This window comes from Mustela lutreola, chromosome 4 (genome assembly GCF_030435805.1).
Source record: "Mustela lutreola isolate mMusLut2 chromosome 4, mMusLut2.pri, whole genome shotgun sequence".
NCBI lineage: Eukaryota > Metazoa > Chordata > Mammalia > Carnivora > Mustelidae > Mustela > Mustela lutreola.
This window is the reverse complement of record NC_081293.1, coordinates 31,373,472-31,396,675: the sequence shown is the minus strand read 5'-3', so window position 1 is coordinate 31,396,675 and position 23,204 is coordinate 31,373,472. Positions and strand designations below refer to the sequence as shown.

Below are 23,204 nucleotides of genomic sequence, written 5' to 3'. Positions count from 1 at the left end.
AAGGTGGGTGAAAGTGGTAGAGTCACATCTGAGCTTCTCCCAGCAAGAGCCGTGGGATGCTTGGCCATTTTCAACCCTACTTCAACTTGGATGGATGGCGTGGAAGTGTATGAGGGGCCCTGCCCTCAGTGGGAGCCTGGGTATCCTTGGAATCACCTCCACAGTGAGGAAGCAGCATCTGTTCCAAGCCCACAGATTCATGCTTGCTCTGGGCCACAATGGTCAAAGCCAAGCCTCCTAGAAAAATCTGGGAGATGGTGAGAGGTAGGAGAAAAAGCTGAAAAGGCAGGGCTCAGCCTTGCCGAGTCATAGCTCTTTCTTCTCTGCCTTCTTCAAGTGGTATTAGTAAGAGAAGGAACCATTCCGTGTTTAGATAATGAGATGGCTCAGGTAAGATGGCAACAATTGTTTGCAGAGAGAGTTAAGGAATGAGATGGCAGGACACATCCCTAAGCTTTTGAAGAAACACCTGAAGGAATCCGGTCCCCCTTGTCAACACCCCATGGGGGTCCGCTGGCACTGGGACAGAGGGGTGTGGGGGTCACTGTGGAAATCATATGACCAAAATGGCCAACCCTCAAATGCCGCCATCTCCTGAAGTAAGCGGAGACGAGCGCTGCCTGCTGCCAGGCCCGCGGGCTCTGAGAGAGACTGCCATCTGGCACCGGGAGGGGGGTGCGGAGGCCAACTGGCACGGCGGCCAGTGCCACGCGCCAGCTGGGCTCCGGGCAGAGCCTCCTGCTAACTGGCACCAAGGCAGGACTTTCTTTCTCTTGGTCCAACTCTTCTGCATGGACTTTGTAGTTCCTCTTCCAGTTTCTTTCATGGGAGAAGTCCTGACATACGCCCTGGGCACTGTGTGTTCCCATGACAGTCTACCAATGGCTTTTCTGGAAAAAGATTGGGCAGAGGAAGCTGGCTGTGTCCGGTCCTGAGGCCTGTAACTGACCAACGTGGCCGCTTTCAGCCCGTGTGGCTGTCCAGCACTCGCAATGCAGCTTGTCCAATTTCAGGTGCGCTGGCAGTGTAAAAAGGCACCGGATTTCCAAGACTTAGAATGAAGAAGCCCATAAAATATGCCACTAAGGTTGTGTATATGAATTACCTATTAAAATGACAGTCTTGTGTGTGATGGTAAATGATCATAAAATTGATAGATTGGGTTAAATAAGATACATTCAAATAATTCCACCTGTTTCTTTTGGTGGGGAAGGAGAAAGGTGGCTGCTAGCCAGTTGGAAATGACATCGGGGGCTCACCTTTGTGACGCCTCTTATTTCGGTGGGACAGCACTGCTCTAAAATGCGGTCTCGCCTTATTCCTCCTCCTGGGAACCCGGAAAAGGAGGCAGAGAAATCAGCAGGAAGCCCAACCCACAAGTGAGGAACCTGAGCCTCATTTCCTCTTTCATGTATTCATTCCCGGCGCAGGGAGTACCTACTGAGCCCGGCACGGGCCAGGCACTGGGAGCACAGTGGAGCACGGAGCGGGTCCGACCCAGTCTCTGAAAGGAAAATGACCGCAGACGCCTGTGAGGGATGAAGGCAGGACAAAAATCCAAACCTGGGGTGCCACGTCCAAGGCCCTTTTCCCCATGTTTCCACGGCGTCCGGAGGGCAGAAAGGCGACCAGGCTGAGAATCAAATCACAAACACTAAAGAGAAATTCAACTCCCCCTTCACTTGACTTGCCTGTGATGGCGGGTCTCTTGTGGGAAGAAGGCACGGGGGGACCCTTCAGATCCTGGGTCTGTTCCTGCTCTGCCCCCTCAGAACTTCTGTTTCCTCAACTGTCAAAGGCGGGGTAATACTAATGCCGACTGTTCTGAATGGGGCTGTTCTGAAGAGAACGTGAGAGCACTCACGTGGTTTCTGGCACACTCAATACAGTCCTTTCTCTCCCCTCTAAAAGGTCCCCCAAAGCTTCCACCAGTCCTGGTTCCTCTTTTAGGATTCAGGGTCAAGCTCTCTGACGTAAAAGGGATGTCAAGCCAGGCCTGTGCATTAAGTTAGTGTAGGTGAGCCTCGGGTAATGCCTTCATGGGCATCTAAGGAGACATTTGCAAGATGAGAATTGAAATGCCCTTGGAGTCTGAGGCTGGGCAATGCAGCCCCGCCCCCAGGCTGAGGGCCTCTGAGGTCGCATGTCTGCAGCCAGGCCACCGACATTTGCCTGTAGTCCTCTTTCACTGGCCTGAGCTCTTGAGGACAAGGACTGTGCTTTCCTCTGTGTCCCCAGCGCCTAGCACAGCACCTGACACATGGCTTGACGACCGCTGAATGAATGCTGACTGTGGCGGAGGGAGGAGGAGGGGTCTTCCAAACTGCAAAGGCAGCTGGGTCTTGTGGGTACCCAGAGCAAGCTGACTCAGTGCCTTGCACGCCGGTGTAGCTGCCCTGAGGGACGTGCACCTCACTGCGGCCTCACTGGTAGGGTTGCCACAAAGACACCCAACAGGCTTGACTACATTTGAATTTAAGATGATTGTGTCTTATCATTTCTTAACCACGTGTGCAATATTTGAGACATGCTTAAACTAAAAGATCATTCTTCATTTTAAGTTCAAATTCAACAGGGCATCCTTTTTTTTTTTTTTTTTTTTTTTTCTGGACTGGTTGCCCTTATGTCCAGCGTTAGCCGGTACTCTCAAAACCATGCACCGCCAATTAGCAGCAGCACCAGGAATGAGGTGTGGGTGGGTCGGTGCCACGGGATTACTAACTCCGCAACACCTAATTTGACAGAGCAGAGGATGGATGTCAGAGGAGAGGGACAGAATTAGAATAAATCTTTCTGATCATGCGTGACACGTGCTAAGCAAAATCAGGCCTCCGGCAGCCGTCCACATTCTAGTCCCTGGAACCTGTGAATCCATGAGCTTACTTGGCAAAAAGGACTTCACAAATTTGATTAAATCAAGGATCTTGAAATAGATTATCCTGGGATCTGGGGGTGGGCCCACTGTCAGCTCACGGGTCCTTATGACTGAGAGAAGGAGGAGGACAGTCAGGGGCAGAGAGAGAGAGGTGCAGCCATGGAAACAGAGGTGTGTGACGCTGCAGGAGACAGACTCAACCGGCCAGCCCTGGCTTGAAGATGGAGGGGCATCCGAGCCAAGAAATGCGGAGGCCTCCTCTAGACACGGGAAGAGGCAAGGAAATCTGACCTCCAGAACTGGAAGACGAGAAAGTTCTATTGTTCTAAGCCTCCACAATGATAGTAACTTGTTATAGCAGCCACAAGAAACTGATACATGGCAACTGCAAGAAGAAATCGTCACTTCCTTTTTGCCAAAGGTAACAATAACCACCTCCAAGACTCCTTCTTTAGCAAAGACAGTTCCTGGGACTAGCCATTAGACAATGTGCATTTACCTACATGGTTTGGTTTTCTCCCGACAGCTCTACAATAGCCTCGTATGTCATTTCTAGAAGCAGACGATTTGGGGTTCAGAGACTTCGGGTCACTTGCTTCAGGCCACCCAGCAAGCGTCGCTGGTGCTAGGTCATGTGTGGTCTGGGCCGGGGCGGGGGGTGGGGTGGGTCGCATAGACTAAGTTTCCGGGCATCTCAACCACAAGCTGACCTGCTGCAGCCTGGCTTCTTTGCTTGGAAGGAAGGGACCACATTTTTTCCTCCAGTTATCCACAGTCTTATGATTCTTGTTCTGTTTCTGCTTGGGTTTCGCTCTCCCAGATGCCTCGAGATCAAAGAAGATGCCCCACACATCTGTGGGGCCCTTTTCAGCTTGGAAAGTGTCCCCGCAGCCATCATTTTGGGGGGCTTCACAACGGGTTAGGTAAAATGGGCAGATTGCTTCCCCTTGTTTTACAGAGAGCAAACCTGGAGTTTCAGTAAAGACCAAGAGTTGCTCAGGCCCACACGGCTCCAGATGGGTTCCTCTGACACCCACGCACTTACGTAGAACCTGGGACAAAGGGCTAAAGAGGGGGCATATGTGGAGAGTGGGAGTAAGAGAAGGACCAGGATTTCTGGACCGGCACAGCCAAGAGTTCCTGGAGAGGAGGGAAGGAGGGGAAAGCGGTTCCTCCCAAAGGTGAGTGGTGCTACTGAGCTACAGAGCTCAGACGTGGCTTAGATAACACTATTCAGTGGCTGCTAGTGTGCCACCAGGCACCTGATCACAGTGTGCTGGGGAATACCTGGGCCCCCCTTTACAATGTGGTCTTAGGGGCTTCCAGGGCCCAGAGAGCAGGGAAGGAAGACCTGCCCCCAACAGAGGAGTCCTGAGAAGCCCCTTCTGCAGGGACCAGGCACGCTGTGCTTCCCATGCCATTCTGGGTCACTTTCATCAAGACTCTGCAACACAGCAGGTCCCCAAGACCACATGGAAATTTGTTCCCTGAACCCCTCACTCTCCTTGCCACTCAAAGGGAGGTTTGTACACCGGGGGCTGGTACGTCAGCAGCTGAGGAGGGAGGCTGCCTCTCGGGCCTACATCAGGGACTGCAAGGCAACACTGCCAAAGGGGTTTGAGCTCAGGAGTTAGACTGCACTGGGCTTCTTGACCTGCCTCTTAATGATCTGAGTGACCCCCAAGCAACCCTTCTCAATCCTAATCAAATGTGATCCAAACCCAACTCAAAGGGTTATTTTGGGAATTAAGTGACATCATGTCCACCAAGCACCTTGCAGTTTCTGATACACAGTAGGTGCTCAATTAACAAGAGTGACTACATGAATATTTATTATCAACACTCAGTTTCCCTGAGGTTTACTAAGGGTAAACTTATTAAATCTAGTTTCCAACCACGGTGGCAGAACTTTCTGCCCTGTAGCTGCCCAAGCCGTGCCTGCTCATGAATCAGTGGTGAACTCAGTAAGAGGCAACTTGAAAATGGGTCACTGCCTTCTCCCTGCAGGGAGCCTTGTTTGTGCTAAGGTTCCATATGGGTTTTGTGATTCTTAAGCCAGGGGGGCAATACCTCCTCCTGTGACTAAAAACGGAAACAAGCTGCTAATTCATACCCTTGAAAAAATTGGCTGCAAAGCCCGCTTTATTGATAGAGCCGTCGGACACAAACTTCATCCACATTCTGTGGGAGCTCGATCTCACATCTTCTGGCTTCTCATAGCCACAAAAATGGCCAATCAGGGCGCTATCCTCCGTGGGGCCATCGCGGATCTCCAGGTAGTCGTAGGCACAGCTGTCATGCCTTTCGATCTAAACAGAGAAAAGAGGCAACGTGGAAGGTGATGGATGGTCTGGCTTTAAGGCTTTTTTATGTGAGAAGGGAACCTAAGCAACACTCTCAAAGATCTAACCAGGAGGCAGAGGGACCCAAGTGTGTCCTGGGTTCTCCAAGCTGTCCCTTACTTGTGGAAGCCCAGGGAGAACCAAACTGTGCAGACTAAGAGACGATACACATGGAAGACCGGTTCTATGCAACTTCCTGAAATCCGCTCCTAGACCTTCAGTCCCCTCTACCCCCGCGCCACCTCCCCCCCACCCCTGGTTGGCTGTTGGAAAGGAGGTGGATGCAATTTCAAAGTTTGCAAAGACGTTGAAGCCAAATGTCCAGGTACGATGCCTCGTGAGCTTGAAATGGTCTCTCAGGTTCTTGTTTGCAACCCACTCAATGGAAACCCATCTTTATGGAGCAGAGAGCGTCTAGAAGAAGTTGACAGTTACTTCATCCTTGGGAAAACCCGAGCGGTACTCACCTCAAAAGCTTGGAAGGTAAGTCCCACGTGAAACCCTTCTGAAACCGTAATCCTCCAAACACATTCCTTGGAAGGTCTGTAGTCATCGGGATAGTTGGGAGATTGAATCTGACCAGCGTCTTTGTTAATGTCTCCCCCACACGTAGCTTTAGGAAGAGAGCCAGGAAAGGAGGAATGGGGTTCCTGGTCAGACCTTGGGAAGGAAATGAGTGACCCACGGATCACCACTAGGTGGCTCCACGTGGCAACATTTTCATCTCCACCTAACCGGCACTGTGCCTCGGGAAAGGCACAATTTGATCTGTTGGCAACTTGGGATTTTTTCCATATAGAGAAAATAACCATGTAAGGCAGTGGTTCCCCATCAATGTTGTACATCACAATCACCTGGGAAATAGTCTGAGCTGTGGAAGCAGGGGATGCATCCCTAGAAGTTCTGACGCAAGGAGGTCTGGGGGAGCTCCAAGTAACAGTGATGTCTGAGTTCCCCGAGGGATTCTAATGTAGAGGCCAGGGGACCACTGACACAGAGGGGGACGCGCACACACACACACACACACACACACACGTTATTTCATTTATAGAAACAAAACCTTGGCCTTTCCATAATTACAATTTACCAAATATGTGGAATGAACTTTAGCAGAAATGTGCTGGTGGCAGCTGCCTAGAGCCCAGACCTATTTGTTTCCTCAACTCAACCCCATGGTGGCCTCAGAGGCCCTTTCAAGAAATGCGGTTGTAAATATCCTGATCTTTTCTGAACAGAGGCCCAGAGTGGTTGGGTCCTTTGCTTGGGCTCGCACAGATTCAGAGGTTGCTTTCATGTCCTCGGGTTCACTACCCTGGATGGGCCCCCCAGCTGCACTGAAATGGGGTTCAGCGGGGTGGTGACAGGTAGATGATGACACCTGTTCTGAGGGAAGCACAGCTGCCCTCTCTGCTTCCAGCATGTGGAGGAGGGGGCCCCGGGGGGATGCCTTGGCCCAGCCCCTGTGGTGGGTGCCCCGACCCCCGGGGCTCTGGCAGCTGCCATGCAGGCCTGGGTGCAAGAGGGATGGGGGCTGCGTGGGAAGGTCAGAGAACAGCCAAAGCTCCCCTGTGGGTTTCTCTCATCATGAACCAACCTTCGTACACTGCGAAGAAACCCTTGCCCAAGATGCTGCTGCTGCTCCGGAACTCCACCCAGAGCCGGCTGTCCGTGGAGGTGAGGGGCTCCGGGACTTTATTGCCACAAAACCTACCTGGGAACGGAAAAGACAGGTCAGGCTGCTAGCAGACAGCGAGAAACTCATTACAGAGAGAGGGAGCGGCATTTTTTCAATGTGGCACCCTGTGAGCAGGAGCTTGGCTGTGGCGATTCACCCTGTCACGCAAAGAGGAATAAAGGACCGACTTCTAGAGGATTCCAGACACCAGTCAATCGAAGAACTCAGAGTGTAGCCCAGACACGCCCTCCTCTGCCATGTGGGTCTGGTACAGGTGTGGTGGGTAATGGTCTGAAACAGCGATGGACGATCCCCCCCCGCGGTATTTCCTACTAGATACATGCCCTTCTTCTGCGGGTGGCATGCCTTTGGGAAGACATTCTGCTTCTCTTGCCTCAGAAAAGGGATGCCAGAGAACATATGATAAAAAAAAAAAAAAATCAAATCTTGTAGGCTCTTGAATTTCATAAGCCTAGTCACAATCACAAAGTTTGGAAGAACTTTGTTTGGAAGAACACTCAGTGAGGAAGAGCACATTTTCCATTTTCACCCTTGTAGTCTTAGAAAGATTGCTAGGATGAATGAGTGCAGGAACCAGAGAGAGAGAGGATTAGAGAAGGGATGATGGACCTTCTAGAAGGACCCCGTATACCGTCCCACCCTGAGGTAAGGCCCTTGATGGAAAAAGATGATAGAGACCCCAAGTGGGTTTAAAACAGATCTGTGAGAAGGACACAAAAGCAAAAATGAACTACTGGGACTTCATCAAGATCAAAAGCTTCTGCACAGCAAAGGAAAAAAATCAATAAAACTAAAAGGCAACATACAGAATGGAAAAAGATATCTGCAAATGGCACATCAGATAAAGGGCTAGTACCCAAAAATCTATAAAGAACTTATTGAACTCGACACCCCCCCAAAAAACAATCCAGTCAAGAAATGGGCAGAAGACATGAACAGACATTTCTCCAAAGAAGACATACAAATGGCCGACAGACACGTGAAAAAATGCTTAACATCACACAGAATCAGGGAAATACAAATCAAAACCACAGTGAGACACCACCTTACAGCACTTAAAATGGCTAAAATTAACCACTCAGGAAATAACAGATGTTAGCAGTGATGTGGAGAATGGGGAACCCTCTTACACCATTGGTGGGAATGCTACCTGGTGTAGCCACTCTGGAAAACAGTACGGAAATTCCTCAAAAAGTTGAAAATAGAACTACTCTATGACCCAGCAGTCACACTACTGGATATTTATACAAACGATACAAAAATAATGATTTGAAGGGGCACCTGCACCCCAATGTTTATAACATCAATGTCTGCAATAGCCAAACTATGGAAATGATGAAGGAGCAGGAGGCTGGCTGAGGACAAAGCAGGAGCTGGCGCCTTGCACCCCCTCTTCACCCTTTCCCCTCCATAAGTGTAGCATCGCTCAGGCAGCCCTGACTGCCATGAACAATAAGCAAATAGTTAACTTGCAGAGCTCACAATCCTGCTAGACAGGAGTCTCCCTTGGCTTACAAATGTTCTAAATCTCACTAACAAAGACGATTGATAGCAGGATTGTGAGACCCCACCAAAAAGTCTCCCAACTATCTTAATGTTAATGGCTGGTCTAAAGACAACATTGATCCAGCAGCAAGGGCAAGGCCTCCGGCAGGCCTGGAACATCCTGGCACCTTGTAGGCCCTCTTTAGCATATGAAAACTCCACTGACACCTCCCTTCCCCTCACCTTCCCCCAACCGCAGGGTACAGAACCTGCCATCCCTCACAACCCGGGGCAGCAGCTCTTCCTGCCCACGGGGCCTGTCCCCGTGCTTTAATAAACCACCATTTTGCACCAAAGATGTCTCAAGAATTCTTTCTTGGTCATCGGCTCCGGACCTCAGCCCACCAAACCTCACCTAGGTTCTAGAACTTCATCAGAAAGAGCCCCAATGTCCACTGACAGATGAATGAATAAAGAAGCTGTCATATGTATATATGTATATATATATATATATATATATATATATATATATATACACACACACACACACACATATATATATTGCACAAGAATCAAAAAAGAAAGAAATCTGGGGCACCTGGGTGGCTCAGTGGGTTAAGGCCTCTGCCTTCGGCTCAGGTCATGCATGGTTCCAGGGTTCTGGGATCGAGCCCCGCGTCGGGCTCTCTGCTCAGTAGGGAGCCTGCTTCCCTCTCTCTCTCTGCCTGCCTAGAGAGGCCTACTTGTGATCTCTGTCAAATAAATAAAAATAAAAAATCTTAAAAAAAAAAGGAAAAAAATCTTGCCATTTGCAATAATGTGGATGGAACTGAAGGGTATTATGCTGAGCAAAATAAATCAGAGAAAGACAAATACCATATGATTTCACTCCACATGTGGAACTTAAGAAACAAAACAGATGAACATGGGGGAAGGGAAGATAAAAAGAGAGAGGGAGGGAAACATTAAGAGACTCATAACCGGGGGCGCCTGGGTGGCTCAGTGGGTCAAAGCCTCTGCCTTCCGCTCAGGTCGTGATCTCAGGGTCCTGGGATCAAGCCCCACATCGGGCTCTCTGCTCAGCAGGGGGTCTGCTTCTCCCCTCTCTCTGCCTGTATCTCTGCCTACTTGTGATCTCTATCAAATAAATAAATAAATCTTTAAAAAAAGTAAAAAAAAAAAGAGACTCATAACTATAGGGAATAAACTGAGGGTTGTTGGAGGGGAGGTGGGTAGGGGGATGGGGTAACTGGATGATGGGCATTAAGGACAGTAATTGATGGCATGAGCACTGGGTATTGTATGCCACCGATGAATCACTAAATTCTCCACCTGAAACTAATAATGTATTATATGTTAACTAACTTGAATTTAAATAAAATCTTTAAAAAGTAATAAAAATAAATAAAAATTAAAAAAGGATCTGGGAGAAGGACAGAACTGTGCCCCCACTTCCTGGGCAGAGCCTGGAGGGGCAACAAGACCTTAGATCCCCATGTCCCACCTGGGGTCAGAATAGAAGCATCGACACATTCATCCAGACATTAGGCGGGAGACAGGCATGCAGAGCTCTTCAAGCGGAGGGGTATGGAGGTGACTTTCCCGTAGTCCAGAGGGTGTGCGGAGCCACAGGACATCACCCACTGTATGTCTTCTAGGGAGATGTGGACCTGGCACCGATCTGAACTGGCCTGGAGTTGAGATAAGAAGGAGGCCCAGCAGCCACTTATGATTCTTTGCTCAGACAGAGGGCTAGAGACCAGGCAGGAGGACACACCGTAAAGCCACCTGGGATGGCAAAATGGACGCCTCCCCTGCCACCATGCCTTGGGACAAAGTCAATCCCTTATCGGACCCCCACGTGGAAGGAAGAAAACACAATCTAATTGAAGTTAACTTCCCACTACCTGACAGAAAGGTATATAATTGCTGTTGAAATTCTGTTATTGAAAAAAAAAAAAAACAAACAGAAATAACCATATATTCCTCAGACACTTGGGTCTAAGTCTGAAATTTGGATCTTCTACAGAGGAAGAGGCCAAAGGTCATGCCTTTCCTGGTATATAGGAATCTTTGACCCTATAATTCCTAATGCCGTCTAAAGGTGGCAGCCATGCAGCAACCTCTTAGACCTCAGCCACAGCAACTTCTTCCTAAAAACCTTGTCAAAGGCAAGGGAAGCAAGGGCAAAAATGAATTATTGGGACTTCATCAAGATCAAAAGCTTTTGCACAGCAAAGGAAACAGTCAACAAAACAAAGAGGCACTGACAGAATGGGAGAAGATAATTGCAAATGACATATCACATAAAGGGCTAGTATCCAAAATCTATAAAGAAGTTATCAAACTCAACTCCCAAAGAACAAATAATCCAATCAAGAAACGGGCAGAGGACACGAACAGACATTTCTGCAAAGAAGACATCCAGATGGCCAATAGACACATGAAAAAGTGCTCCACATCACTTGGCGTCAGGGAAATACAAATCAAAACCATAATGAGGGGCACCTGGGTGGCTCAGTGGGTTAAGCCTCTGCCTTTGGCTCGGGTTGTGATCTCGGGGTCCTGGGATCAAGCCCCACATCGGGCTCTCTGCTCAGCTGGGACCCTGCTTCCCCCCTTCTCTCTGCATGCCTCTCTGCCTACTTGTTATCTCTGTCTGTCAAGTAAATAAATAAAATCTTAAAACAAAACAAAACAAAAACACAATGAGATACCACCTCACACCAGTCAAAATGGCTAAAATTAACAAGTCAGGAAACAAGTGTTGGCAAGGATGTGGAGAAAGGGGAACCCTCCTACACTGGTGGTGGGAATGCAAGCTGGTGCAGCCACTCTGGAAAACAGCATGGAGGTTCCTCAAAAAGTTGAAAATAGAGCTACCCTATGACCCTGTGATCACACTACTGGGTATTTACCCTAAAGATACAAATGTAGTGATCCAAAGGGGAACATGCACCTGAATGTTTACAGCCGCAATGTCCACAATAGCCAAACTATGGAAAGGACCTAGATGCCCTAAAAAGATGAATGGATAAAGAAGATGTGGTATACATATACAATGGAAAACTATGCAGCCATCAAAAGAAATGAAATCTTGCCATTTGCAATGACCTGGATGGAACTAGAGGGTATTATGCTAAGCAAAATAAGTCAATCAGAGAAGGACAATTATCATATGATCTCCCTGATATGAAGAATTTGAGTGGCAACATGGGGGGCTTGGGAGGTAGGGAAGGAAAACATGAAACAAGATGGGATCGGGAGGGGGACAAACCATAGGGACTCTTAATCTCACAAAACAAACTGAGGGTTGCTCAGGGAGAAGGTGGTTGGGTTATGGACATTGGGGAGGGTATGTGATATGGTGAGTGCTGTGAAGTGTGTAAACCTGGCGATTAACATACCTGTACCGCTGGAGCTAATAATAATAATTATATGTTAATAAAAAATAAAAAATTAATTTAAAAAAAGATGGCAGCCATGGCAGGATAGGAATGGGGGTGGGGTGGGACACGAGCTGAGCTGTACTATCAGTTCACAACACAGACCAGTCAAGGTCTACTTGGACTGGTGGTCATGGTTCTCTCAAGCTCTGACTGTGGAGTCACTCAAAAATCCATTTAATGTTGGGGAAATGGGGAGGGACTCTTGATGAGTAGGGATGTATTTTCTTTTGGGGTGATGAAGATGTTCTGAAACTGACTATGATGATGGCTGGTTGCACAACCCTGAACATACAAAAAGCCATTGACGTAAATACTTTAGACAGTGAGTTGTATTATATGTGACTCATATCTCAATGTTTCTTATGTCTATTCAACAGTTATTTGGTGGGCACTCCTTTATCACCAACACCACTTGAAGTTATAATTCTCCTTTCCCTTCTGAGAAATAGGAGGAGTGAGGTTCAGGGAGGAATAAAGGCCACTGTGGCCATTTCCTGATGGCCAACTGTGGATACATTCTTTGCGGAGACGTGAGGTAGAAGCTGCTAATCTCCTTCTGCTTCCTTCCGATTCTGGCCACCTGCAGCTCTCTGGCTCTGGTGAGCTTCACATTAAGTGAGATGAGCTGAAACTTCTGCCGAGAGTTTGGCAAGGAACAATCCATCAGAAGCCCATAAATTTTCCGTAATGGTTACTCCGGCATGCCAATTAGTGTCAATTAATTCTTGGAAGACACCACGGAAACGTGGGGAAGTACTGCTTACCAGTGAGGAGAGAGGCTTGCTGAACAGCCGTTCAACAACGTGGGATCACAAAAGGAATTCCTTCTTAGCCAAACTGAGTTTCAAGTCCAAAATTTCTCCTTTTAAAACCCCAGCTGTCACAGCCACTGGAGACTGTTTGCAAAAAACAGAGCGACTTCCCATGCCTGCCTTGCTGCCTAAGAACCGAACCAGATGAGACGAACCACCCACCACCACCAGACCACAGGACAACCCTGGTCGGCTCACTGCTCTGGAGGAGGGAGGAGTTACTGCCTTGGCAAACACAGACTGGCTGGGATAAATTACAGATTACTCCAATCGCTGTGTATTCTTAACTAAAACCTTCTATTTTGTCCCGTTTTCTCAACACTCCCATCTCCACCATAATGGTTCTAAGGAAAGCCTTTTGCTTTTGAGCTTGACATTGTCCTAGGTACCCTACAGACATTATATAACTGCATTCTGCTACCCCCAAATTAGGTACTATCCATAATCTAGGTTATGAGAAAACCAAGGATTGTAGAATTTGAGTTGAGCTGCATTCACTTTGAGTTACAGTCTAAGTTGTAAGTGAAGTGGGATTTGAACCTCAGCAGTCTGGGATCTTGACCTTCACCATCAATTTCACCTCCTAATTCATCACCACTGTCACCATCATCAAAAGGAAACTTCAGTATTCGAGGTGCAATTCTGGACACGGTCCGCTTTTGGATGAATAGACAGGAAATCTGGTCTCTGGGAATGTACACATCATTCCCCGTTTGGACACAGACAGGAAGGAAGGTCAAAAGCCTCCAGCCATACAGCGAGCTTGTGGCGATGCCAGCCTTGGCTCTTTGACTCCCACCAACGTTCCTGCTCACTTGGGAGATGGCCCCCGGCCCAGGGAGCCCCAGTAGTGGGGCCATGCAACTCTGATCAGCCAGCCTGGCCTTTCTGAACTTCCCTCCCCACTTCAGGGAAAAGTTGGGAGAGGGGCTTTGTGTGTACTGTGGTGGTACAGAGTGCTCAAAGACAGTTCTGCATACAAGAGTGCATTGTTTGAGTAATTCCTCCACCAGAAATAAGGGAGGGGAATCCAATTAACATGACAGTACTTAAGAGTACTGATAAATTCTCTCTGTAGGCCACCCCCATTCCTCCCCACTTCAGGTGCAATCTCATGAGTGACCCCTGAAACTGAAAAACCAATTTAACCAATGGTGAACTATTCTCATTCTACTTACACTTCTCTTTAATCACTTTGTGAAAAAGTGGGTCTCCAACAGCCCCCTTCCAAGAGAACGAACAGGCTGGGCAGAAGCGGGACTAGAGAAAAGGTGGCAAATCCCCGAACTGATGCTGGTTCCTGGCTTTCGAGGAGGAGTTTAATAAGGATATCAAGAAGAGGAAATGCAGATGAGGACACTACAAGTGGACTCCGTGGGGAGTCATAAAGGGTTCATTCATAAAAAGTTATGTGTCCATTATGCCTGGATTTTCACACACTGCCCTGGGAAAATATGCAATGCACAGTTTTTCAGAGCAAGATGCATACTTTCACAATCAGCCCTAATCCGCTCTCCCTCCTGCCAAAGGGGCATTGACCTGCCTCCTCCCAGCAGATTTCATGGCACTGACCCCTCCCAGGGACCAGCTCGGCCCACACAATGCACTTGTTCCAAACACAAAAGTGCACTAACAACTGCATTTGGAAACATCAGAGCAGGGCCAAGTCGTTGGCAAAGGAGAATTCCCGCAAACGAAGAATGACGGTTACAGGCACTGGGCCATGCCTTGGCTGCGGCACGCGGACACACACACACACACACACACACACACAGTACAAAAGTGTGTAAAATATGAGCCCCAACCCGCCCCCCCCAAACCCAAACAAAGCAAACCATCACCAACAACAACGAATGGCAAAAGCCCCATCTCATCAATGGAAGTGTAGTCAGAAATGCCAGGATCTGCAGTGAGAAAGTTCTTGTTTCAGGTTCAAGAAAAGGGAATCCCTGGAAATGCCTCTGGCTGTGCCCAGTCTCGAGAGCGTGTCTTGGCCCTCTCTGGGGAACCTCAGTTAACAGAGAGCTTCCTTCCCTGAGCCCTTTGGGTCTACCACATTCCTCTGGGGGGCGTTAGGGTTGCCAGATTTTGCAAACAAAAATACGGGAAGGCCAGACGCATTGGAATTTCAGCTAAACAGTGAATCATGCATTTTATCTGACGGTCCTACTACTGGGATACCCTTCTCAGAGGCAGCAGTCCCCACTCCTCATGACGAGGCCATCGGAGTTCTGGTCTGATCTCAGCCCCTAACTGGCTGTGCGGACTTAGCGAGTTGGTCCACGTTCGAAGAGTGTGGACTCTGCACTTTCCTGGTGAAGGTGTGGGCTTAGGGACTCTGATCCCTGCCTTGTCGAGGGGTTCATGATTCCGTGCTGTCATGGAAACTCCCCCACCCCACACAACCCCTTGTATTAGTTTAATTAGAAAATACTACCTGAATGCATTCTTGTAAAAAAATGTAGAATGATCCAAAAGTATACAAACCAAACCTCCAAGCTGCCGACTACCTGTGCCTCCTCTCCTTTCTCAAAGGTAACCAGCTGCGGCTGTTTGATGAGCACCCCTGCCGTCCCCTTTCTATGTGGTGCTAAACAGGTCCCCATGCACCTACATTGACGGGGAAGCAGGATCACTCCCTGACCCAGCTCATGGGGATTCTGATGCGGTGGTCTCCCAGGGATCTGTATTCACAGAAATCCTCCCAGCCGTCTCGGGTTCAGGAACCAGGTTCAGGAACCTCTGCTATCCCAGAACACAGCCCTCAGTCTTTTTGCCACACCCAGTCGGTACTACCTTGGAGGCCGGGCCTCCTGCTGGCTGCGAGCATGCGCTGTGTCTGCTTGCCTGAGACAGGAAGCAGAAATCCAGGGCCGGCAGCCGCCGCCCTGCCGTCGGGTAACCAATCCCCTTTGTCCTATAGCGTGCACGCTCCTGGCTGTGCTCGGCTTGCCTACCTAGATGGCAGACTAGCCCACCGATGCCACCGATGGTGGTGGTAACCTGGCACCCACTCTCAGAGCCTGCCATGGCGGCTTTCTTAAGCACCAGTGCACACAGATTCCTTTCTGTTTGGACCTCTAGGAATTGAGACTCATGGTCTTCTGGACGGAAGGGGTTTATGTGATCTTCCCAATGAAAGCTGACGTGGCTGAGTCCCTGTGGCCAGACAGAGCTTAGTATTTGCCAGCCCACTCGGGGCCACCCAGACCCTCTGTCCCAATCTCTTCTGACCTATCCAGAATCTGACTCGAAGGCACGCGTGGTCTGGCTACGGAACTCTCCCCCGGTTAACTCTCCCCATCTCCTCCTGATTCCGTCTTTCATCTGCTGTCCCAACAGCAGCTCACTCCCAGGCCAGACAGTCAAAGAATAACCAGAGCGGGTTTTCTGCCCTTGTGAGGATATGCCAGGGACAAAGACCTCAGTGAAGGCTCAGATTTATCAACCTGGAAGCCCACCCTGCTATTGCTCTAAAAATGAGGACGATCCACTAACAGCCAAAACCCTTCCATCTGGCTCCTTATAAATCTACATCTCTTCCTGGCTCCCCCATTGCTATTCTTTAGCCAAATGAGTCCCTATGTCCATTTCCAGGACACTGTGCCATTAATTCTCTATACTTTCATCTTTTCAGGTCACCCATGGGAGATTGCAAATTGGTGACCAATCCTGAATGAACGGACTTTTCTCCTTGTGCCACCTGCCCACTGCCTCTTGTGGAAAGGTCCAAGCTGCCTTGTCACGTATGAGTTTATGCACTATGCATCTACCAGAAAGGGTACACAGTTATTGTAGAAAAATTAGAAAATATAGCTAAACAAGGAAAAAAGAATTAAAAAATTCTTAAGAGAGAGAGAAAGTATGCAGGGTACAGGAGAAAGGTACAGAGGGAGAGGGAGAATCCTTGAGCAGACTCCACGCTGAGGGCAGAGCCTGACGTAGGGCTGGATCTCATGCCCCCGAGATCATGACATGAACCAAAGTCAAGAATCAGATGCCTAACCGACTTAGCCACCCAGGAGCCCCCAGAATAAACTAAAACAAAAAACAACAAACAAAACAACAACAACAACAAAATCTCCGTCATTCTGAAATAACCACTATATGTTATTTATTTATATTCATGATTCTACTTGATATTTGTACTGTAGATCATAGAATGGTTTCTTCCAGTGGAATCCAACCTGTACATGTTTTAAGTAGTTTTGTTTTGAGTAATTCTGGTCAGGATATTCACTTGGCCACACTCCCCACCACTCCTTCATTTATTATCCAATCCCCTCGTCCTCACGTATGCCTTATTTCTGAGGGCACCTGAGTTTGCAAAGCCTCAAAATATACATATAACAGTATTTTTATTAAAATGGAAGTCAACCTCATGTTGTCTTTCGTAACACCTTTTTGTGTAATGACATACAGGAACCCCTTTCTGTATCAATAAGCAGGCACCTCCAACTTTATTTTTAGTGGCTGGATAGTTTTCCCCTGGAAAGTTGTATCCCAGTTTTTTCAGCGAACCCCTACTGTTGAACATGTAAACTGTTTTCCATTTTTCCTGCTCCAGTGAATACCCCCACAGCTAGAACTTTGCACGCTTCCTTAATTGGTTCCTTAGGATACATTCCAAGAAGCAGAATTGCCGGGTTGAAGGGCAGTCTCGGTCTTAAAAGCTTTTAACACGTGCTGCCAAATGGAGTGCTCGGAGTTTTACAACGACACCGACCCTTGTGAGCTTCCTGTGTCCGCTGTCGGGATGGGCCCTTCCGCGTGTTAATGGCATCCCATGGAACAGCCCATCACCCTCTCCCAAGGCCTTCTAAAGTCAACTTACCCAGTAAGGGGGCTTTTCTCCAGTAACCATCCCGGACCTCCACATAGTCATACCAGCACAGGCGGCTTTTAAACAAATCCATGGATGTGAAGTTCAGGACAATCTGTAAAGAGTGACCGTAAAGTGAGTTTTGGCAGCAGAGCCCGAGGACTCTTGAAGACCCATCTCGCATGCCCGTGTTCTCACATTACCTCTTAGCATACAGAGCTCTCAGACCACAGTGGGAGCGTCCTCGCAAAGACACGCTCACAGGAAACCTCGTGACATGAAATAATAAACCTTGAGCAGGATGGGGAGTAAACAGAGGAGATGAGTCCCCTGGTTCTGTCCTGGAGCTTTTGAAGTCACTCGGTGGTTTATAGGAAACAGAATACATTAAAATGACGGGCTGGGACGCACTGAGACTGGGGATTTAGAAGGAGGTAGGGGTCAGTGAAGTTCAGAGATACAGAAAGATCTTATAACATCATCCATCATTCCAAAGGCCTAGGGTTAGCCTGGGTGCATCTGAGCAACCACCGTGATCACTGTTCCCCCTCGGCCATGACCTCACTCTTCTGGGATGGGGTGTAGCCGAAAGCTTTCCTAGAGTCAGTCTGTGTGTTCGTTCATTCCTGCATTCGTTCCTTCTTTCGTTCATCACACCATTGTTAGCTGACCACCTACTGTGTGCCCGTCTGTGTTGGCCAACTGACATCGAAAGATCAGCAAGAGAGGGCTCTTGCTTTTAGGGAGTTCAGAGAACACAGAGGGTTCAGGCCAGTTAGACAGAACACTCTGGAATAAATGTGGAAAAGAGAGGGACGCACAGGAAGGGAATCCTGCAGCTCCAGGGAGGGAGAACTAGAGGCTGCCAGGATACATCTCAGAAGAGGTGGCATTTAACCTAAGGGGAATAGGGACCTAGTGGGAAGAGACACAGGGCAGGAGCGCATTTTGGCGAGAGGGACTGACATGAGCTCAGGCAAGGAGAGTGTAGGTCATGCTGGGTGGTTCTGGAATGGGGAGTGAAGTCTGGGGAGCTTGGGGGTTCAGATGGACTAAAAAGGAAGGTTTCAGTTCTTCTGGACATGCTGAGGCCATTCCATGGATGTCCTTGTCCACAAAGAGTGGAGGCAGGTGGGTGGCCCTGTGGACTTGGCACACGGGTACTCTTCCCATAAACCTGCTACCCTTCCAGCTTGGGGCATCCCTGGCAGATGGCCCAAAGCAGAGTTCAGGCATCCCTCCTTCCTCATTCCATCCAGCCCCACCATGTAGGGTACCCATGCCATGTCTGCCAGGCTCGGCCTGTCTCTCTGCTCCATCATTTCTCTGCTCTCTTCACTCACCAGGGACCCCATAAAGGCAGCCCTGCCCCACTATTGCAACCAGGTCCCTCGGGTCTCTAAGCAAAGCCCCAGGCTGGAAGGCTGTAGGTCAAAGTTCCAGGGCCTTCCCAGCCAGACTGAAAGGGCTGTTATTCGTTTGTCCCATTCTCCATGCCTCCCCTGCTTTGAACACCTCTCTGGGCTTCAACACACCTGTCCTCTCTCCGCTGCCCTCTGGCCTCTGCTGGCTCCCGCCCTCCCTGCTCCCCGGTGACTGTGATGGTCCCTTAGTGCAGCAGCATTTCCCTTCCAGCTCCCCTGTGCGCAGGTGACACCAGTCATGGGGGTGCAGCCCTATGCTGTCATGTCTGCTTCACCCCTATTGTTTATCCCCGAAGCTGACAGACCTCTTTCCCTTAAGATGTCTGTGTCCCTGTTGCAGGCCAGTCTGGTGTCCCTTCAGCAGCGCTGTCTACATCACTCCTGCCACGTCCTGGCCCCTTCTGAGCACTTGGGCTTCTAGATCTATCTTGCTCTGACATCTTATGTTCATCAAACTCTTCCTATGCTCAGAGAACTTCCATGGCTCCCCCTGCCCCATCTCATAAATTAAACTCTCTACTTACCTCCCAGAGCCTCCAGCATCCGTCCTATGTGAACTTATTTCCTTGTGTGCCCTGAGGGATCCCGCTAATGGACGCTTCCCCAGGTCTAGCTCCAGCATCCCCTGCCTCTGCCCTGAGACCCTTTCTGACTGCCCAAATAGACACGGCCTTTCCCTCCTTGGGACCCTCTCCTTGGCCCCTTATGGTGACTGCAGAGCAGGCGTCTTTAAGAGTCAAGCAGATCTGGATTTCTGAGCTCTACCACTTACTAGCTCTGAGATCCTACTATCACTTACTAGATCAACCACTTACTAGCTCTACCACTTACTAGCTCTACCTCTCACTTGCCCACTTGGCTGAGTGATATTTAGTTTCCTTATCTGTGAAACAACACGCACACCACTGGGTTATTGATGGGCGGCCGGAGAAACTGTATATTGAGCGTATCGTGCTCTGACACACGATAGGCACTCGATAAATGCAGTCTTAAAAATCAAGCCACACTGAGTGCTCCACAAACCTACACACTAAGCACTTTTCACAAGCTGCCTGTCCTAATTAGCGTTAAGCGTGTCCACCCCTCCTTTGGGCCAATCCCACCCGGTGTTCAGGTCTCAGGACAATTAATACCTTCTTCCACAAAGCCTTCTGATCATCTATGAAATGAAGAGGGAGAATATAATAGGCCAGCTCCCCTCCTGTGCTCCTGTGTTGTACAGTGTGTGTGTGTGTGTGTGTGTGAGAGAGAGAGAGAGAGAGAGAGAGAGAGGTCAAAATTCTTTCAAACTAGACAAGTGGTTCTCAACCCTGCTTGCTGATTAGTAAAAATGTAAAAACTAATACTGGGCCAAGCAAATACTCTTCCTTCAATGAAATCAGATTCCCTAAAGGTAAGGGGGAACCCTACCTAAACTCTAAGTCTCTTGAAGACAGGGATAATAAATTATCTTTCATTTGTAGCTCCCACAGTGTTCACGTTTGGGCAGAAGAGCTCAGTCATACTGACTAGCTGGTTGCAATATAATTCTTTGGCTTTTCAAATTTTCAGAAAGGAAATGTTATTACAACTTCCTTAGTAACACATTCATGATCTAAATGAATGGGATAATCATTCAGACTGATTATTTTAAATACATTAGGGAACCATAAAGACCATAGGAAAAGAGGTGACAAGCAAGAAGTGACACTCGAATCGATCAAGTTTGCTAATTACTAGCAGCTCAGGGAAGGCTGGTGAAGCCAAAATGGAAATCATTGGTACAGGAATCTCAATGATGTATATTCTCCCTGCCCCCCCCAGTTAGCAATAATAATTAAGGCTGGAGGGATTTTCTGCATATCCCATAGCCTCTGCTAGGTAGGACAATTCAACGATTTGGGGACTGCTGGATCACTTCCTCTTCCTCCTCCTTCTTCCTGCCTTCCTCTCATTACTGCCTCCAGCAGGCACAGAGACAGCGCACGAATGCAAAGGGGACAAGCCTGGAGTCTCTCAGGCTCTGGATGACAAGCACAGTGTCATAAATACTTAGAGCCAGAATAAGAGTCGCGCATGGGCGTTGTGTGTGAGCACACGTTACGTGAGCACGTGCACGTGAATGCATGTTCAGATGCCTTTTCACCTGACCCTTTTGTGAAATAATACAGGATGATGGGTAAGCATCCAGGCTCTCACCTACACTCAGATCCCAACTTCGCAACAAACTGAGTAGCCTCAGGCAAATCCATTTTTTAATCAGAAAAATTAATGTGCTAATAGCTCCTATCACATGAGGTTCTGAGGATTAAAAGAGATAAACTGCATAATATGCTGAGAATAGCACCGAGGCCAGAGAAAACATTTAAGTGGACATTATTAACAGTTATGAATTAGGACTACTCGAAGGTTGGCTTCAGGCCTCCGGAAATCCATCACCCCATGGCACCCCCAGCTGCAGGTTTGTCACTTGGCCTCTCATCCATTCACATGCCCATTCAAAAAAGACTTTTTTTTTTTTTTAAGATTTAATTTATATATTTATTTGACAGAGAGAGAGAGATCACAAGCAGGCATAGAGGCAGGCAGAGAGAGAGAGGAGGAAGCAGGCTCCCTGCTGAGCAGAAAGCCCGATGTGGGACTCGATCCCAGGACCCTGAGATCATGACCTGAGCCAAAGGCAGCGGCTTAACCCACTGAGCCACCCAGGTGCCCTCAACAAAGACTTTTTGTGTGACTTTGTGCCATGGGCTCTGTTGGGTGCTGGAAACCTCCAGCTGAATAGTCTCTGTCCTCAATGAGGTTAGGGTCTAGAAGGTAGACAACCAGATAAATCAGCAATCATGTTATTGTGAGGCAAGCTACGGCAGGTATGACTGTAGGAAGCCTGACCCAAGGGACAGAGAGGGCATCTCAAAGATGGCAGTGTCTAGTCTGAAGAACTCTTGGATTTGAAGGGAGGTGTGAAAACTCACACACACACACACACACACACACACACACACACACACACACGTTTTAGGAGTGAAGAAGCCCCAAGTTCCAGTTCTATATTTTATTGTGAATTTGGGCAATTTTTTAAGTGTCTGGGCCTCAAATTCCTTATCCATATGATGGATATGAAGAGATGCCAGAGGATTGAGAACTTAACACCCTTGGACCACGACAAAAGATGCTGCTGCCCTGGCTCAACTCTAGAGGGAATCTGGAGGGAATCGCAGAACCTTCAGACCCAAAGGATCGTGCTCACCCAGAGCTTGCATAGCTCCTAGACCTCACTGCAAGTGCCCAGGACCCTGGAGTTCCTGTCCAAATGGTCCTGAGCCTATTTCTAGATCATGCAGAGACCTCGGTCCTGGAACCCACCCTCCCAAAGGTAGACAGCATATCTAACCAATCTGCTCCTACTGGAGGAATAACTGTTTGCAAGGAGGGAGTGCAGAGTGTTTGGGAGAGTAGGCTGGGGTGTCACCATGGGTGCTCCTGAGATGAAATGGGGGTGCTGAGAAGAGAAGGAAGAGCCAGCTGTGGGTTGGGGGCCAGCTCTCCCTACATTGCTACCTCCCAGAGCAACACTCTGACATGTCAAGGAATTCTCAATTGGATCCTCACCTTCCAAGGCATTCTGATGGTGTCCTTATTAAGGAGAAAGGCTAGAGTCTACTTTGTTTTCCAAACTGTGAGCTTGATTTATAATTCACATGGACATTTTGCTTCTAGCCTCTATTTGTATGACACCAGTCGGAAGTCCAGAAATAAGCAAGCTGGCGCACAGTGGTGCTCATAGCATCGCAGCTGTTTTCACTACTGTCAATAATAGTACAACCCCCACACCTCAAAGAAAGCTATGTCACTTCCTGAGGTGGTTTCACACGTACCTTTTCCCCTGGCGTGACCGATATCCTCCAGACACAGTGGGAGTAAGAAGGGTAGCCATTTGGGAAACCAGGTGCAGAAAAGTTTCCTGTTGTGTCCTGCAGGGTCTCCCCACATGCTGCACAAGTAAAACAACAACTGTGATTCAGGCAGACACGCTCCCTATCCCAGAAGCTCCCTGTGCCAGGCCCCGTCAACACCCTGTGACCAGCCAAAGCCCCCGGGATGCCTCTGTGAGAAGCGTGTCAGTCAGACTGATGATTTTCTTCTGGCTGATAGAAGTGAAAATAGGGTCTGGGCACCAAAGAGCAATACCTAGGGGTTGCTGAGGTTCCTGAGGCTCTCAGGATTGAGCATGGACTCGAGTGGGGTGCAAGTTTCCCAGACTTGCTGGGCCTTAGTTTTCTTGTCTGTAAAATGGGCCGGAGCTTCCTGAAGGGTTAA

At 48.6% G+C, this 23,204-nt stretch overlaps 1 protein-coding gene across 1 annotated transcript in view; it reads right to left on the bottom strand.

Annotated features, from left to right (window-relative positions):
- TLL2 (tolloid like 2) overlaps window positions 1-23,204 on the bottom strand; it is a 120,153-nt gene that overhangs the window by 16,988 nt on the left and 79,961 nt on the right. The window contains exons 9-13 of the mRNA XM_059169311.1: window positions 22,763-22,878; window positions 17,494-17,596; window positions 6,812-6,928; window positions 5,685-5,830; window positions 4,989-5,184 (exon numbers count right to left, since the gene is read on the bottom strand). Of these exons, the coding sequence (XP_059025294.1) occupies window positions 4,989-5,184; window positions 5,685-5,830; window positions 6,812-6,928; window positions 17,494-17,596; window positions 22,763-22,878 (678 nt within the window). The remainder of the gene's footprint in view (window positions 1-4,988; window positions 5,185-5,684; window positions 5,831-6,811; window positions 6,929-17,493; window positions 17,597-22,762; window positions 22,879-23,204) is intronic.